Here is a 16,716-nt window from a genome sequence, read left to right as displayed (position 1 = left end):
TTTCTAGTCGTGTCCTCTTTTGGAAGGCCAAACAAAGTAGTTTCGCTTTCACAACGAAAAAGCGTCACACACCTAGAGTATGCGGAGGCCGGCTTGAGTGAGCGGAGGTGGTAGGTGTGTTAGGTAGGCGTGGTTGACTCTTAACTTTTATAAAGAATATCTCTTTGGATTTGAGACTTTAGTCTTTGCAACTTTACAGATCTTCTTTATGCACCAAGAGCTTGTAACACTCCAAAGAGAAAGGAAAAATTGAAATCGCATCATATGACCCCTTTAAGACTTCTCTCTATTCCAAAACACGGTGTCAATTTAACACTTAAAGTGTAAATTTTAACACTACTAAAGATCATATGGTCTCAATCTATCTAGTGTAAAAAGTACACTGTACATAGTGTTGAATTTCCAGTGTTAATATAGCACCTTATAGTGTAGAAAAATTACACTGCGAGTGTTACACTTGCTATTGTTGTTCAAGTTTTACACTATGGGATATTTAACACCCCTGGGCCCGTATTCACAAAACATTTTATCTTATGGGAGGCTTGATGAGACTACACTGTATGTGTTCAGCAGCTGAGATTCATACCGTCCACATGTTGAGCGCATCTCTCTTTGGCTTTCTCCCGCATCAACTTAGGAATCAACACATCTTTCTCCACGTGTCTCAGCTGCGGCTCCTCTGTGGAGACAAAATAACATTTACATTTAGTCATTTAGCAGATGCTTTTATCCAAAGCAACTTACAAATGAGGACAAATAAAGGTTTTAAAATAAAAAATGTTAATTGCCACATTCAAATAAAGATTTTAAAATGCAGGCTAAGTGTCACTAATTAAACAAGTATATATTCAGCTAATTGTCAGCCTCTTATATGTATGCTTCTCGTAAATAATTAGTCAATATAAAAATATAAACAGCCTTTTAATTAACAGAGTAGAATAATCATGGCTGATATAAGACATGCAAACATAAAAGAAAACCAAACTGGACGTGAGAACAGCAATATATTAAGGATATAATCAAAAATTTGGAGTTGGGATAACCTCCAAACCAAAGCCGATACCTTTTTAAAAGCTCATTATCATCAAATGTTTCTAAAATGTTTACGTTCCGAGGCAGATTGCTGGAAACAGCCATTTTAAAATAGTTCAGATTTGGTCTTAGTGACTTAGGAGTCCTCTTCACTACTCCTAATGTTTCACAGATTTAGGAGCTAGTTTTAATGCTAAAACGCTTTGTGAAATACTCTTAGAACAAAAATGTAGGAGTCCTAAGTTTAGGACTGACACGCCCATTATTTTTAAGATTTTCTCCTAAATCGGCGAGTTATAAGCTACTTTTAGCCTTAAGATGTTTTGTGAATACGGGCCCTGGCGTTGTTTTAATTCCTTTAAGTGTTATTAATAAAGTATTCTTTTCTGTGCAAAAAAAAAAAAAAACACTATTATATGGTGTACAAGATCAGACATAAAATCAAGAGTCTGCCGTCTCACTAAATGAGGACATAAATACATGAACTCATGAGCATTTTACAGTTTCATTTGAGTAAAACTAGCCTCATATCACACAGATATTTAAAGGTATTCACGACAACCCGTCAAAATAAAAGTTCGGTTTAACTTGAAGACACTGTGCCAGAGATATTGTTCAGTAGAATGTACATAATATTACTAATACTATTAGTGCTACTACTAAAATTATAAAACTTAAATTTTTAAGGAATAATCACACAGCATTTCTTCCATGTTTTATAGTAAATTTGAATAAATGTTTTAATAAAGTAAATATTTTAATAGTAAATCCCCTTTGTCAAAAAATAAAGTTTGATTAATTTTCAATAATTAAAAGATGAATGAAATTAATGTATTATGCCTTCATCTGATAACCAGAAAAATTTAAATATACAACACAGAATTTATGAGGAAAAAAAAAAACATTTCATAAGGCTATTTTAAGAATAAATTTGAATAAATTAAGTTATTTTTATGCATTCAAATGATCAGACATGCTAAAACAGAGAATTTGGTAACGATAAAACATATGGTGAGAAAAAAAAAAACATTTCATAGGGCCCTAAGCATGCAGTTTTTTTAACTTTTAATAAATTGATGTGAAATTGTACAAGTTTCATGATTTTAATTAATTAGACATGCTTTTTGATTAATAACATTTAGTTTAACCATTAAAAAGGAGTCCAGAAAAATGAAAACAGAAAAAGCGGAATCCAGAAAAATTAAAACGGAAAAAGCTGAATTTGGAAAAAGACATTAAGCAGAGTTTGGGAAAAAATAAAACGGATTTCATACGGCCCTACACAGGTGAGCACACTCCCACCAGCGGACAGAGAGCGTGCGTCCGAAAATATGTTGCGTCAAATATGGGTCAACTAACCCTTTAACGTTTTGCAGATTTAAATATTATAAAATAATAATTAGTAAATTCCAGGTGTGAACATAGGCAGATATTGTGTGGCTGACCTAGTAACACTTTAATTTTTCATATTAATTTGTGTGTTTTAAAAATTGTACTGCACATAGAATAACAAATGACACAGACTCACAGTTCTAGCTTCATCTTCAGTATTCTGCTTCTTTCTTGAAGGGCTTCCATCACTCAGAAGAACAGTGTCATCAGACAGTTTGCAATCTTATGAGAGGGGCTTTCTTCTCTTGGCACTGCAGGAGTCTGGGCCAATTCTATTGAAAAAGGATTACAAAAAAACAATTCAGTAATTCAATTTAAATTAGGACTGTAAATATCATAAAATAATTCTGATTACCCCCAATTTTGAGTATGCTGAAAGCTGTCTATAATACATGGGTGTCAAATCACAAAATTATTTATATTCACATCCTTCATTCTAGGGTCAATTAAATGACTGTTAAAGTTAATAGCCACAAAACCTGAGTAACATGAGTAATAAGGCATCTTAAAATGAAGTGTGACACACTAGAATAGATTTTAAGACATGTTTACAATTCATCTTACTATTAATTTATCCATGTTATTTATAATGTGAATAGAAAATACAGACAGATGCAGACATATCGTTCTCCATTAAAACCTAACTTTGTATATCTGGAAACATTTAGGACATTAATAACTTTTAACACTGCAAATAGTACACTGCTGATTTTGCTGTGTTAGTAAAAGTTTGTCTCAGCAGCTTTGTGAGTAGGTTTTAAGAGAACACTCTTAGTTAAAAACATCTACCTCTATTTTGGAGAACTCTTAGTGGTAAGATAAATTGTTTTGTGAATACGGGCCCTGATTCAGATAACCAGCTCGTTAGAAGAGAGCTCCATGCATGAACTGTGTTCCAATTGACATTGTCCCTACACAGTGTTCATTGCTCCCTACTCCCTGAACACAGGAAATCCGTTGAAGTTTACCTCACTTCGGAACATTCATTCACGGATTTGCGCAACGCCACTGCCTACAGCATCTTCACACACACAAACGACTTGCACACTTTAATGCCCTTTGAATGCAATCAATGCCCTTGGAAATGGAATCATGGCAGAATATCATGTGAAGTCCACTTCACAGGGCATTTAGGGTCGAATGGAACAAATGTCTGAAGTGATAAGAGTAGCATACAAAATGTGCAGAGCAGTTGTATGAATTGAGAACCACTGTTTTAGAGCATAACTGTGGCCATTTTTACAGGCCTGGAAAAAAATTTTTCATTGATTCATTCCTGATATTTCCTGATATTTCAATCAATGAATTCATTTAAACTTAAGTTTCTCAATAGCTTTCATCCAAATTACTGGCCAGCAAACTCACCAGACCTGAACCCCATAGAGAATCTATGTTCTAGAATCTAAATTAACTTATTATATTAAGTATGTATTCCTGGTCAGCATATGACTTCATGACAATTTATGCAGAATGTTTGGCATTAAAGACACACACTGCATCAAACAGGAAGATGAACAGAGAATTCTGTTTAGAAATAGGTGAGCTCTGAAATCCCAGATGTAAACACACAGACACGCACACACACACACACACACTCTCTCTCTCTCTGTGTCAATAATTTGGATGTTAGATTTGGGTCAAACCATTGTGTGCCTCAGTAAGTCACAAAATAATAAGCGCTGCCAGGAATTTAGACTGGAGTCAAAGTATATACACTGAGTGAAGTATATCTGGTCAGCAAACCTGCATCATGGCACATGTTAAATATTTAACAAATTATAATATGCTAACTTCTAGAATTTACACATTTTTGACAATATTAATTTAATATAAATTTACAACAAATAATTTAGAATATAAATTAATAAAAATTAAACAAATTAAAAAATCAGTTTGTGGGTGAATGTGCTTATTTGTTATGAAAATGAAAATGTTTTTATGAGATTAATTTATAATGTTCTCCAAAACAGTCAAATAACAGAAACTCATGAATCCTTTACATTCTCTTCCACATCAATGATTCAGTCTTTAAGATACTTCCTAAGCATCCTAATCACCCTGTCTGTCCCAGTGTCTTATGCAAGCAGCCCAGATTCACTTCATACTGTTTAGACAAACATTTCAACAACCAATAAAAAGGCAGCACTGCTTGGTGCCTCACACTTGTCTCGGCTGTGTCCCGAGGGAGATATGGTTGTGTTGCTAAAATTGGCTGTCAGCGAAAGCTGAAGCTCCATATATTCAGAACAATCTCAAGCTTGCATAAAAAAGCATCTGTGAATTTTAAAACGATCCTTTCCAGTTTTTAAAACTGTGACAATAAAACATTTAAACACTATAAATCTCACACTTTCACATTTAAGATGAACGCATATCAGCATCTGCTCTAGAGAAAATTTAAAAGATTTAAAGCCAGCTATACTTACATGTTCCATCTTTCTCTCGTTGCCTTGACACAATAATTTACACACTCTGTGTATCAGTCAGATTTCCGGCTGGGGGCCTTTGAGAGAGAAAAGACAATCAAATATGGAGGGAGAGACGGCTGCTGGGCTGGTGTCAGCAGTGCCAGGGCCAGCAGGGAGAAGAGAGGTCATCCCTTTGGAAGAATGCGTCCTCTCATTCAGAAAACAAAGTCTGCAATTGTGGATGCTGATGGGAGATGGCAGCGGAGACAAAGGGCACTCATCAACAACGTCACCAACTGAAATTCTTAAAACATGAGAAATACAATAACATTACCTTAAGAATGAGGCTTTGTTTTATCCATTAGGGTTCTGAGATGGTTCTGAGATGCTGTGAAGTGTGGGTTTTCCTCTTGATCATCACACAATGTCTAATTCTCACCTATCAGATCATCCCACATGAGTAAAGCTGCCATGGTCTGTCTCAATTACTGCAGAGAGGCTGAGTTTAAAAGAGGACACACAGCAATGAGACAGCAAAATCAGACTGAACTGAAGTGAAACCAGACAGATGGAAATCGGACAGTGAAATCAAACTGAGGTCGATATCAGAGAGTGAATTCAGACTCGGGGTGACATCAGACAGTAAGGTCAAACTGAGCTGGAAATCAGACATTAAAATCAGACTGAGGTGGAGATCAGATGGTGAAATCAGACTGTAGACAATTAACTCATATAGCTGGATATCAGAAAGCAAGATATCAGACTGGAGTGTAGATCAGAGTGAGATATCAGATTGAAGTGAAGACAAGACACTGAAATCAGAGTCCGGTGGAGATGAGACAGTGAAATCAGACTCAGGTGGGGATCACACGATGAAATCAGACTTATGTGGAAACAAGGGAGTGAAATCAGACTGTCAGCAGTGAAATTAGACTGAGGCGGATATCAGACAGTGAAGTCAAACTGGGGTGGATATTAAGGTGTAAAGTAAGACTGTCAGAACGTAAAATCAGGCTGAAGTTGGCTATGAGGCAATGGAATCAGATTGAGGTAAAAAATCAGACAGCGGTGGAGATCAGACTGAGATGGAAATCAGAGAATGAAATCAAATCGAACTGGAAATCAGACATTAAAATCTGACAGAGGTGGAGATCAGACAGTGAACTTATATAGTTAGATATCAGAAAGCAGAGTCAGACTAGGCTGCAGATCAGAGGGAGATCAAGGTGAAGACAAGACAATGAAATCAGATGAGACTGTGAAATTAGACAGAGGTGGGGATCAGACTTAGGTGGAAATAAGCGAGTGAAATCAGACTTGGGTTGACATCAGACAGTAAGGTCAAACTGAGCAGGAAATCAGACATTAAAATCAGCCTGATTTGGAGATCAGATGGTAAAATCAGACTGTAGACAGTGAACTTATATAGCTGGATATCAGAGTCAGACTGGGGTGTAGATCAGAGTTAGATATCAGACCAAGGTGAAGACACTGAAAAGGTGAAGACACTGAAGGACTCAGGTGGCAATCACACAGTGAAATCAGACTCAGGTGGCGATCACACAGTGAAATCAGACTCAGGTGGGGATCACACAGTGAAATCAGACTCAGGTGGGGATCACACAATGAAATCAGACTTATGTGAAAATAATGGAGTGAAATCAGACTGTCAGACAGTGAAATTAGAATGAGGTGGATATCAGACAGTGAAGTTAAACTGAGATGCAAATCAAACTGGGTGGATATTAAGGTGTAAAGTCAGACTGTCAGAATGTAAAAGCAAGCTGAAGTTGGCTATGAGACAATGGAATCAGACTGAAGTAAAAATCAGACAGCAGTGGAGATTAGACTGCAAAATCAGACCGAGATGGAAATGAGAGAGTGAAATCAAACTGGGCTGGAAATCAGACATTTAAAATAGGATGAGATCAGATGGTGAAACCAAACTGGGGTGTAGATCAGAGTGAGATATTAGAATGAAGTGGAAGTCAGATATTGAAATCAAACTAAAATGAAGATAAAATTGTGAAATCAGACCAATGTGTAACTCAGGTGAAAATCAGGTAGTCGGACAGTCAGAAAGTGAAATCAGAATGAGGTGGATATCAGAAAATGGAATCAGACTGAGGTAGAAATCAGACAGATGTGGAGATCAGACTGAGGAGGAAATCAGAGAGGCAAATCAAACTGTCAGTGAAAACAGACTCAGGTTGATACCAGAGAGTAAAGTCAAACTGGGCTGGAAATCAGACATTGATATTATACTGAGGTGGAGATAAGACAATGAAATCAGACTATCAGACAATGAAATATTAAAGCTGAGTATCAGAAAGTGAAATCAGATTGGGGTGTACATCACTGCGAAATATCAGACTGAGGTGGAAATCAGACATTGAAATCAAACTGAAATTGAGATAAAACAGTAAAATCAGGCGTAAAACTGACTGAAGTAAAAACCAGTTAGTGAAAACTGACTGCCATAAAGTAAAATCAGACTGAGGTGGATATCAGATAATGGAATCAGACTGAAGTAGAAACGTAGAAAGAGGTGGAGATCAAACTGCAAAATCAGACTGAGGAAGAAATCATAGAGTTAAATCAGAGTCAGTTCAATATCAGACAGTAAAGTCAAACTGAGCTGGAAATTAGACACTAAAATCAGACTGAGGTGGAGATCAGATGGTGAAATCAGACTGTCAGACAGTGAAATCATAAAGCTGGATATCAGAAAGTAAAATCAGACAATGAGATCAGACAAGAGGAGTCAATGAAATTAGACTGAGGTTAAAATCAGTCAATCAAAGTAGACTGAGATGGAAATCAGACAGCGAGATTTTACTTTTTCACCTGCACTTTCAGATTTTAGTCCCATAATAAAGAACATTTGTGAACCATTGTTTACCATGATACTACAGGTACAGATATAGTACCAGTTCCTGAATATTAACTCTACAAACTGAAATTATGCATAATGACTGTTGCTATGGCAACAGAGGGAACAAATCTGGCAGTAGATCGCTGGTACGAACTACAGGCGGTTCTTACTGACACTGCTCCTCTCTTCTGTTCTCCCTCTCTATCATACTTATGTGTAGTGTTTCAATATGAGATTTCCTCCCTACTCCAGTCTGATTCAAAAGTAGTGCAAATACTGAAGCTGAAAATGCCCTGACAAATCACACAAAGACCTCTCTGTCTGTCTCACTCACACACACATGCACAAACACACATAACGAGTTAAACATGGAGATGACGATTTCTGAACATTTCCGTGGGTGGACAGATCCATTATAGAGACATTAGGCATTATACTGTCACTTGAACTGCAATTTTCTTCTAAGTGTTTCCTATGACATTTGTCTGTTAAAATCTAAACAGCATGTCAGAAAGCTAGTGAACTTTGTGCTGTGTTTTAAAAGTGAGGGTAATTTAACAACCTCTTAGACATTATCACTGAAATTTTGAGACACCAGGGCTAGTGGTCCCACATTTTACTCCAGTGGATATTTCACAGGGTACATGTTTATTTTCAGTGCTGGGTAGTAACTGATTACATGTAATCTGGATTACGTAATCAGATTCCAAAAACGGATTACTTGTAAATATATTTATATTACATTATAAAATTATAATGGATTATATTGAATAATAAAATACTCATTATCAGACTGCAGACTACTTTTTTATGGTTTAAAAGTTGTGTCATGTATCCCAGCCTTTAGGTAAAAAGTAATCTAAAAAGCAGTCTGAATACATAAAGCTTGGGACACACTACAGGACTGAAACATAAGACTGAACACACTTAAAGACTGTTTCCAACGACTGGAGCAGAAAAAACACACACAGTCTAAAATCATTTAACATGCAATGCTACACTGTGGAATAAAAAAACATCACAACAAGATGTGTAATCAATAAAAATATTTTGACAAAATTACAAAATTAACGATGAAAAATGTTTGACAGTGGGCACATCTCCACTGCATAGCAGCATATACAATTGCTGGTGTCAGTCGCAAATATTAAACATGTCTAAAAAAAAAATCTTTGTGAAAAGAACTGGCAACGACTTGTTTTTTTAAATTCTAAGATTATAATCTTTAGACACCACACACTATATGACTTTTTCTGCTGACTGCAAACAGCGACTGAGCCCAACTAAAACCGACCCGGTCAGACTGGGCATGATGCGTCCTCAAGACCAAATTACATTCATAATCGGCATAACAATCGTGTAGTGTGTTCTCGGTTTAAGATGAGTAATCTACCTTACTAACTACAATTTTCATCATGTAGTCTGTAATCAGGTACACGGACGAGCCCCCAGAGTTGTTTGATTAATTCTTTGGAAGTTTATTTTATCAGTTATTTATTCTGTCAGTAGCCTAACCCCAGCGGTGACAGTTACTTTCATATTTGGTATCCGAAATCTTGGTATAATTTCTTTACATAAAACTTTAACCATTGTTTTCACACCCTCCGCTGAACATGGGAAAGCTTCTGGCCACTTTGTAAATCTGACAATGATCACTAACATATATTTACAATTTTGGACCGGTGGCATGTGTGTTAAAATGTTGCAATATGGCAAGCCGTTTTGACTTTTATTCATTCTCAGGATATGAATTCTTGCAATGGGGTTTCAGGGAATGGTAACACCATGTCTACACTCGATGCGACAGTTGTGTCGCTCAGAGCGCCGCAACAGCTAAAGTCTGTCTACACTGGACGCGACAAAGCGACCGTTGCAAATCATTTGAATTTTTTGTGTCATAAATAGAACTAGGCAGCAGTTTACTGTCGGGGATTTGTCATGTCGTGTCGTGCCGCATCCAGTGTAGACAGCATCACTGATTATATTGGGTTCTATAGTATTTTTTCGTGTTGCGCCACGCCACTCGCATCCGGTGTAGACACAGTGTAAGGCTGAATGACTTATTGGTTAATGGATGGTGGTCTTTGTGCAGATTGAACATGAGTCCAAACCAATTTAGTTGTCTTGTAGACATCTGCTATGCAATAGGCCTATAAGGCACTGACAGCCTGTGCTGTCTTTGCAGCACTAGCGTGTGACAGACCATGATAATGACACACGAGTGTCAATTTTGGCCAGGCTATTTTCCCTTCAGGGTCCCTAATAATTCCTTGCTTGTCTGGCTGACAATCGTTTGATGCCAAAAATTCAAGTCAGCCTCTGATGGTATGAAATATTCCAATGTCACTGTCAGGCAAACTGGCTATGTGTGTCATCATAGCAACTTCTGCATTTACAATTTTCTTTGTACATTGTTTTTTAGCAGCTTCTTTTGCAGCTACATCGGCCATTTCCTCTTTGTCTGAATCTCCTGTTGCATGCCCCTTCACATTGACAATGGCCACTTTCACAAGCAGCTGCACTGACTCAGTCAAGTTCCCTATCTGATCAGAATGAGCTATTAATTCCACATCGCCATTCATTTTCAAAGTGCCCATTGTTAATATTATTTCAAGACTTCACTCTCTTGTCTCATTATTTCTTAATTAGATACTTCATGTATTTCCTCTTTTCACAGACACACTGTGCTGAGCAAATTTGGCTGAGAAACTAACCGCTAGACATCTAGACAGACACATACTCACTTAGAACATCTTTTTTGTATCTTATAATTAGTAACTGTAACTATTAGTAACTATATTTCCTTTTCATAATGTGTAACTTCTGAATACTTTGATTGGATGTCAAGTCAAGTCAAGTCACCTTTATTTATATAGCGCTTTTAACAATACAGATTAGGCGCTCTGATTGTTTTTGTTGTAGAATACGATAGGGGATATATTCACACGTTATAGAAACGAAAATTATGGTGTATAAAATTGATTTTAAGATAAAAAAAATTAGACGACAAAGAATTAACTTGATGGAGCTCAAACTCAAAACACACGGCAGCAACAAACAGGAAGTGACGTCTCTCTCTCTCTCATCCTGTCTGGATGTCTGGGACTTCTGGGCTGGCATTGTTTATATAACAATGGGGGCAGGTGTGGCCTAATGGTTAGAGTCAGACTTGTAACCCAATGGTTGTGGGTTCGAGTCTCGGTACTGGCAGGAATTGTAGGTGACCAGTGCTCTCTTCCACCCTCAATACCTTAGACTGAGGTGAGACCCTTGAGCAAGGAACTCCTAATGGCGCAGCAGCAAAAATGGCTGCCCACTGCTCTGGTTGTGTATTTACGGTGTGTGTGTGTTCGCTACTCACTGCTGTGTGTGTGTGTGTGCACTTGGATGGGTGAAATGCAGGGCACAAATTTCGAGTATGGGCCACACGTCACACCCTTTCCTTTCCTTTATAGATATGACTTCTCTTCATGAATAAAGCTGAGAATGCTTTGATCTGCTCATTCATTCTCACAGGCCTGCGCTGCAACGGAACACCGCTGGAATTGCTGACAGAATAAATCACAAATAAAATAAGCAGATTTGGTAAAGGCTCCAGTGCGTATTTGTGTTCGCGCTCTGGAAAGCGTCAAGGGTTTCTATTTACAACGTGTTCCTGTTTTGTAGCATTGAGCGATGTAGCCAAGACATCCCTTACGAAAAAGAAGTTTATTCAAGTGTGCTATTAGTATACTTCTTTTAAACTAAAAAAATAGGAAAGTATACTTTCAGTCTAATTTTATGTACTTCTCAGAAATATACTTAAAATGACATTTAAGTATACTTGACTTATGCTTAGGAAAAAGTCTAAATATATTTGAGCTATACTTGTGCCCCGAGAATCCGTGTTTTCATTGTTATATGGTAGTACACATCTTCTGTACAGAATTTCCAAAACACAAGAGAAGAGTGTGTGTGTGTGTGTGTGTGTGCACTTGGATGGGTGAAATGCAGGGCACAAATTTCGAGTATGGGCCACACGTCACGCCCTTTCCTTTCCTTTATAAATATGACTTCTCTTCCTGAATAAAGCTGAGAATGCTTTGATCTGCTCATTCATTCTCATAGGCCTGCGCTGCAACGGAACACCGCTGGAATTGCTGACAGAATAAATCACAAATAAAATAAACGTCCAAAGAATGAATCTAACAAGCAGCTAGGGCATGTTTTCACCATTTTAACACTATAGGGCAATGGGAACCTGCCATTGAATAACTAATAATTTAGTTAGCCTATAATAATTTAAATTAATTAGAATTTAAGATAACTAAATTGTTTAATATATGCTTTTCAGCAGAAATTTAAACTGTGAAACAACTGTGAAACAAAACAATTAATTTGACTCAACATTAGAAATGAAACAGAAATTCAAAATAGTAAATTGGACGAAATTACAACATTTAAAAAACATGTGACAGCTTGCACCAATAAAAATGTGACATGTCAAAAACATATGACATTGAAATTTAAGATTGAAGGACAGGCTTCACAAATCTTTAATCTACGATTGAATTATTTAATCTATTTTGAACTAGATGGTCTCTGAAGGTTATCATTCGGTCTATTAATATCAAGACAAGACACGGCATAATACATTCTAAGTGCGCCATCTTGTGGTTGTAGTGCAATGATGGGCCACATATTTGCTTTAGCACCATTGGACATGTAGGTCTTGTTTCTAAATTATTCGATAAATTAATGTAAATGTTCCAGTAAAACCTTAAAATTAATGTAACCGCACAGGGCTGCCAACTCTCACGCATTTAGCTTGAGACTTACGCAATTGACACTGTTCTCACGCCACACGTCTATTTTCTCACGCGGTCAAAAGCACCCTCAGTTAAAACTGTAATAATAGGATATTGGCGAAGCAGATTTGGTAAAGGCTCCAGTGCGTATTTGTGTTCGCGCTCTGGAAAGCGTCAAGGGTTTCTATTTACAACGTGTTCCTGTTTTGTAGCATTGAGCGATGTAGCCAAGACATCCCTTACGAAAAAGAAGTTTATTCAAGTGTGCTATTAGTATACTTCTTTTAAACTAAAAAAATAGGAAAGTATACTTTCAGTCTAATTTTATGTACTTCTCAGAAATATACTTAAAATGACATTTAAGTATACTTGACTTATGCTTAGGAAAAAGTCTAAATATATTTGAGCTATACTTGTGCCCCGAGAATCCGTGTTTTCATTGTTATATGGTAGTACACATCTTCTGTACAGAATTTCCAAAACACAAGAGAAGAAGAAACCAAAACAACAGATGCTTCCACATGTATTCTAACACGATCATCAGACATAAAACAGCATCAAAACTGTGCAACGTTATGGAATAAAAGGTCGACCCATGAATAGGTAATAATGACTGTCAAGCTTTGGTGTGTTGATCTACTCCAAAAACACAAGTGAAGAAGAAACCGAAACAACAGATGCTTCCACATGTAATCTAACACGATCATCAGACATAAAACGGTATCAAAACTATGTAACATTATAGAATAAAATGTCGACCTATGAAGAGGTAATAATGACTGTCAAGCTTTGGGGTGTTGATCGACTCCATCTACGTTTTGATTATCATTCTGAATCCAATTAATAATCTTTTTTCAGCTTTTTGTTCAAAATCTTGTTTATTTCATTGTATTGAAATAGTACACTTACAAGTATACTACTAGTACACTGATATTTTTATACTTACTACATAAAGTATACTTAAAAATATACTTGAACTTTACTTAAGTATATTTAATAAAATAAACTTGAAGTATACTACTTTTTGGTAAGGGATATCTGATGATTTCACCTGTGATTGGCCATTGTGTTCAAGTTAGTCAGAATTCGCCCATATCTAAACGCCGGATTTTTTCCTGCATGCTCGCGAATCTTCTCATTGTAATAAAGTGTAGACGTGATGTAAGAGATAATTCACTGATTATAACGGTACATTGTAAGATTGTGATAAAGTGAAGTGAGTGACAGATTTTTAGTGATTATATGCAAGCGCTATTTGCTTGCTTTCTACGCTACATATAATCTAACAGGACCAAAAGCCTCATACCCTGTACATGCAGCAAAGTTTCAGGAGTGACATATATCCCCAACCAAACCCCCCAAACTGGAAATTCTCACTCCAAGTTCAACTCAGAAGTTCATTTCAATTCAGTCCAGCAATTCAATACTTATACATCTGGTACTTTAATTTCTCTCTTGAAATGCTGTAATTTTCGAGCAAATTTAAAACTACTCCACAAATGCAGTAAATATTACAGCAAAAGTTTATGCCACTGAGGACCGCAAGAAGTCTAAAGCCCGCCCACCGCGCCATAAATGACAGGTTGGCAGCCAATCAAAACAGAGATTAGAGAAGGAGCTCCTGCAATAGCGAGGATTTTGAACGAGAAGCCCGAACTGTCGGAGGTATTTTATTCATTTATCCTTATATATAAAACAGTAAAGAAACATTAAGCTGTCTAAACAAAATGTATATGTCGAGAATTATCGCTGTGTATCTTAGCATGACATAACACGCTTAGTCTCCACGGTGGTACTGAGGACGCTTGTTGTAGAGGTCAGACTCGGTGTTGTTACTACGTTCGCTGTTTTGACGCAGTGACGTCATCGCGCGGTTTTGCGTTTTTATATTCTTGTGCGGGGACCAGTGCGTGCTCGCTCGCGATGTCAAGGGCAGATCAAACATATCTCTTTTATAGCTTTATTATTATTATTATTATTAACACAACAGTCGTCGGTTTAATCAGTTCTTGCAATAAGAGCGCATGTGTCCACCTGCAATACGAAGCAAGCGTGTAACGTTATTTTTATCTGGTGTCTTGGCATTCTTGCAAGAGACGTTCCCTTGACACCTGCATCATGTTTCAAAGTCATATAGCTGTTCAAATCCCCCTCACAAGCACCACCATGCCCACTCAAGTATCTCTTTAACATTTAGACTGCAGGAGGTCTGTAGAAAGTGTGGATAACCTTTTCATGGAACTCCAGTCTGGAGTGATTTGTTTTGAATGTCTGAATAGTGCTGATGCTTTGTTTTTGCTCAGATGTGTTTGGATGCAGGCCAACTTCACAGCAAGTTGTGCGCATAGCCAGCAAAGTAAACTGACTCTGAGATGTTTTTCAGGAACATCATCAGTGAATGACGGCCGAAGAGAGGCTGCATGTCACCCATGCAACTTTAAGGAACCTGGAGAGCTGAAAATACCCTCCTTAGAAGTCAGATGAAATTAATTAGACCTTTGGATCAGTTTTTCAAAGTTTGTAAAGTTTAATCTGGAGAAAACTGGTTTTCAGGACTGAAAGATTTTCATCCAGCACACTTTTTGGCCTTGATATTGCAGCCTTTTTTTAAATTGTCTTTTATTTGACATTTTTTGCTTGTATTTATTAATAATTTCACAACTGCAATCATGGGAGCAGCAGGTTATGGATATTACCGCACAGTTATATTCATCTCAATGTTTGTGGGGTACATGCTGTATTACTTCAACCGAAAGACTTTCTCCTTTCTGATGCCATCAGTGATGGAGGAGATTGATCTGGATAAAGAAGAGCTTGGTGAGTGTGTTGTGTGTTCTGCACATAACAAAAGTTTGGGATCAGATACGTTTTTTAAAATTAAATACTTATTCAGTAATTAATACTTATTCGGCAAGACATTTGTGCTACAAAAATTGGTATTTAAAAAAACCCCACAGAATCTTGAAAAATATTTCAGTTTCCACAAAAAATATTATGCAGCACAACTGTTTTCAACATTGATAATAATAATAATAATAAATGTTTTTTGAGAACCAAATCAACATATTAGAATGATTTCTGAAGGATCTTGCGGCACTGAAGACTGGAGTAATGATGCTGAAAATTCAGCTTTTCCATCACAGGAATAAATTACATTTTAAAATATATTGAAAGAGAAAACAGTTCACAATATAACTGTTTTACTGTATTTTTTTATCAAATAAATCAAGTCTTAGTTATAATCAGTGTTGGGCAGCAGTGTTGGGGAAAGTTACTTTTAAAAGTAATGCATTACAATATTGCGTTACTCCCTAAAAAAGTAACTAATTAACTCAGATATTCTCTTGTAAATTAAAAAGTAATGCGTTACTTTACTAGTTACTTGAAAAACGTAATCTGATTACGTAACTCGCATTACTTGCATGTACACTGTTGGGCAGTAAGGCATTAATAATCAGTGTTGGGCAGTAAGGCATTACTTAGTAACGCGTTACTGTAATTTGATTACTTTTTTTAGTAACGGAGTAATTTAACGCGTTATAATTTTCAAAATAGTAATTAGAGTATAGGTACAAAGCCGAGGTCTCTATACGTTACTGCCGCGTTACATTGCTGACAGAATGCACTGTTTTATAATCTAGAGATTGTAAAACAGATGTAGCACACGCACTGTGGAGTCAAGTGCCAGTGGATTAGAGACCTGCTCCAGCGAGACCCGACGCAACAGAGTGCAGCGCGGGACAAGATGAGCAAGTGCTGGTGCGGGTAGACACTCGTGTGTGTGCGGGATGCGGGAGAATAAAATGGTTTACGGGACTCCCGCAAAATAGAAATATCTAAACATAAAATATCTAAAACAAATATATTGTTATTCATCTATTGCACAAAAGCAACATGAACTAATATAAAATATAAACGATTAACAGGTGCAAGCGTATGCAGACTTTCTATTTAGGCTATACGTGTTTGCAGCATTGAGCAATGCAGTGCTGAAATTTGCATGCTCACGAATCCTCTCATTATAACACACGAATTGTAGACATTATGAAAGATTCATTTTGCATATATTTATTGTGTTATAACAGAGATTGCGATTAACTGATATGTCTGAGCCGCTTGCTTTAGTTAAAAATAACAGTGTTCTGTGAATGTTGATGCTTTAATAACAAATATTTATCGGGAGCGTATATGCTGGGATTTCATACATTTCATGGAGAAAAAA

At 36.8% G+C, this 16,716-nt stretch overlaps 1 protein-coding gene and 1 long non-coding RNA gene across 2 annotated transcripts in view; one reads left to right on the top strand and one right to left on the bottom strand.

The window, feature by feature from the left end:
- Positions 1–817: 817 nt before the first annotated feature.
- On the bottom strand, positions 818–5,124 carry LOC107679532 (uncharacterized). The gene is made up of 3 exons (XR_001633063.1): positions 4,851–5,124; positions 2,551–2,696; positions 818–828 (listed from the first exon to the last, which is right to left on the bottom strand). It is a non-coding gene; the product is annotated as an uncharacterized LOC107679532 (long non-coding RNA).
- An 8,978-nt stretch (positions 5,125–14,102) lies between these two features.
- Positions 14,103–16,716, top strand: part of LOC107679531 (glucose-6-phosphate translocase-like) — a 9,798-nt gene continuing 7,184 nt past the window's right edge. The window contains exons 1-2 of the mRNA XM_016475111.1: positions 14,103–14,159; positions 14,878–15,311. Of these exons, the coding sequence (XP_016330597.1) occupies positions 15,164–15,311 (148 nt within the window). The 5' untranslated portion in view covers positions 14,103–14,159; positions 14,878–15,163. The remainder of the gene's footprint in view (positions 14,160–14,877; positions 15,312–16,716) is intronic.

This window comes from Sinocyclocheilus anshuiensis, unplaced genomic scaffold, assembly GCF_001515605.1.
Source record: "Sinocyclocheilus anshuiensis isolate Anshui unplaced genomic scaffold, SAMN03320099.WGS_v1.1 scaffold2218, whole genome shotgun sequence".
Lineage (NCBI taxonomy): Eukaryota > Metazoa > Chordata > Actinopteri > Cypriniformes > Cyprinidae > Sinocyclocheilus > Sinocyclocheilus anshuiensis.
This window is presented reverse-complemented; position numbering and strand designations above follow the sequence as displayed.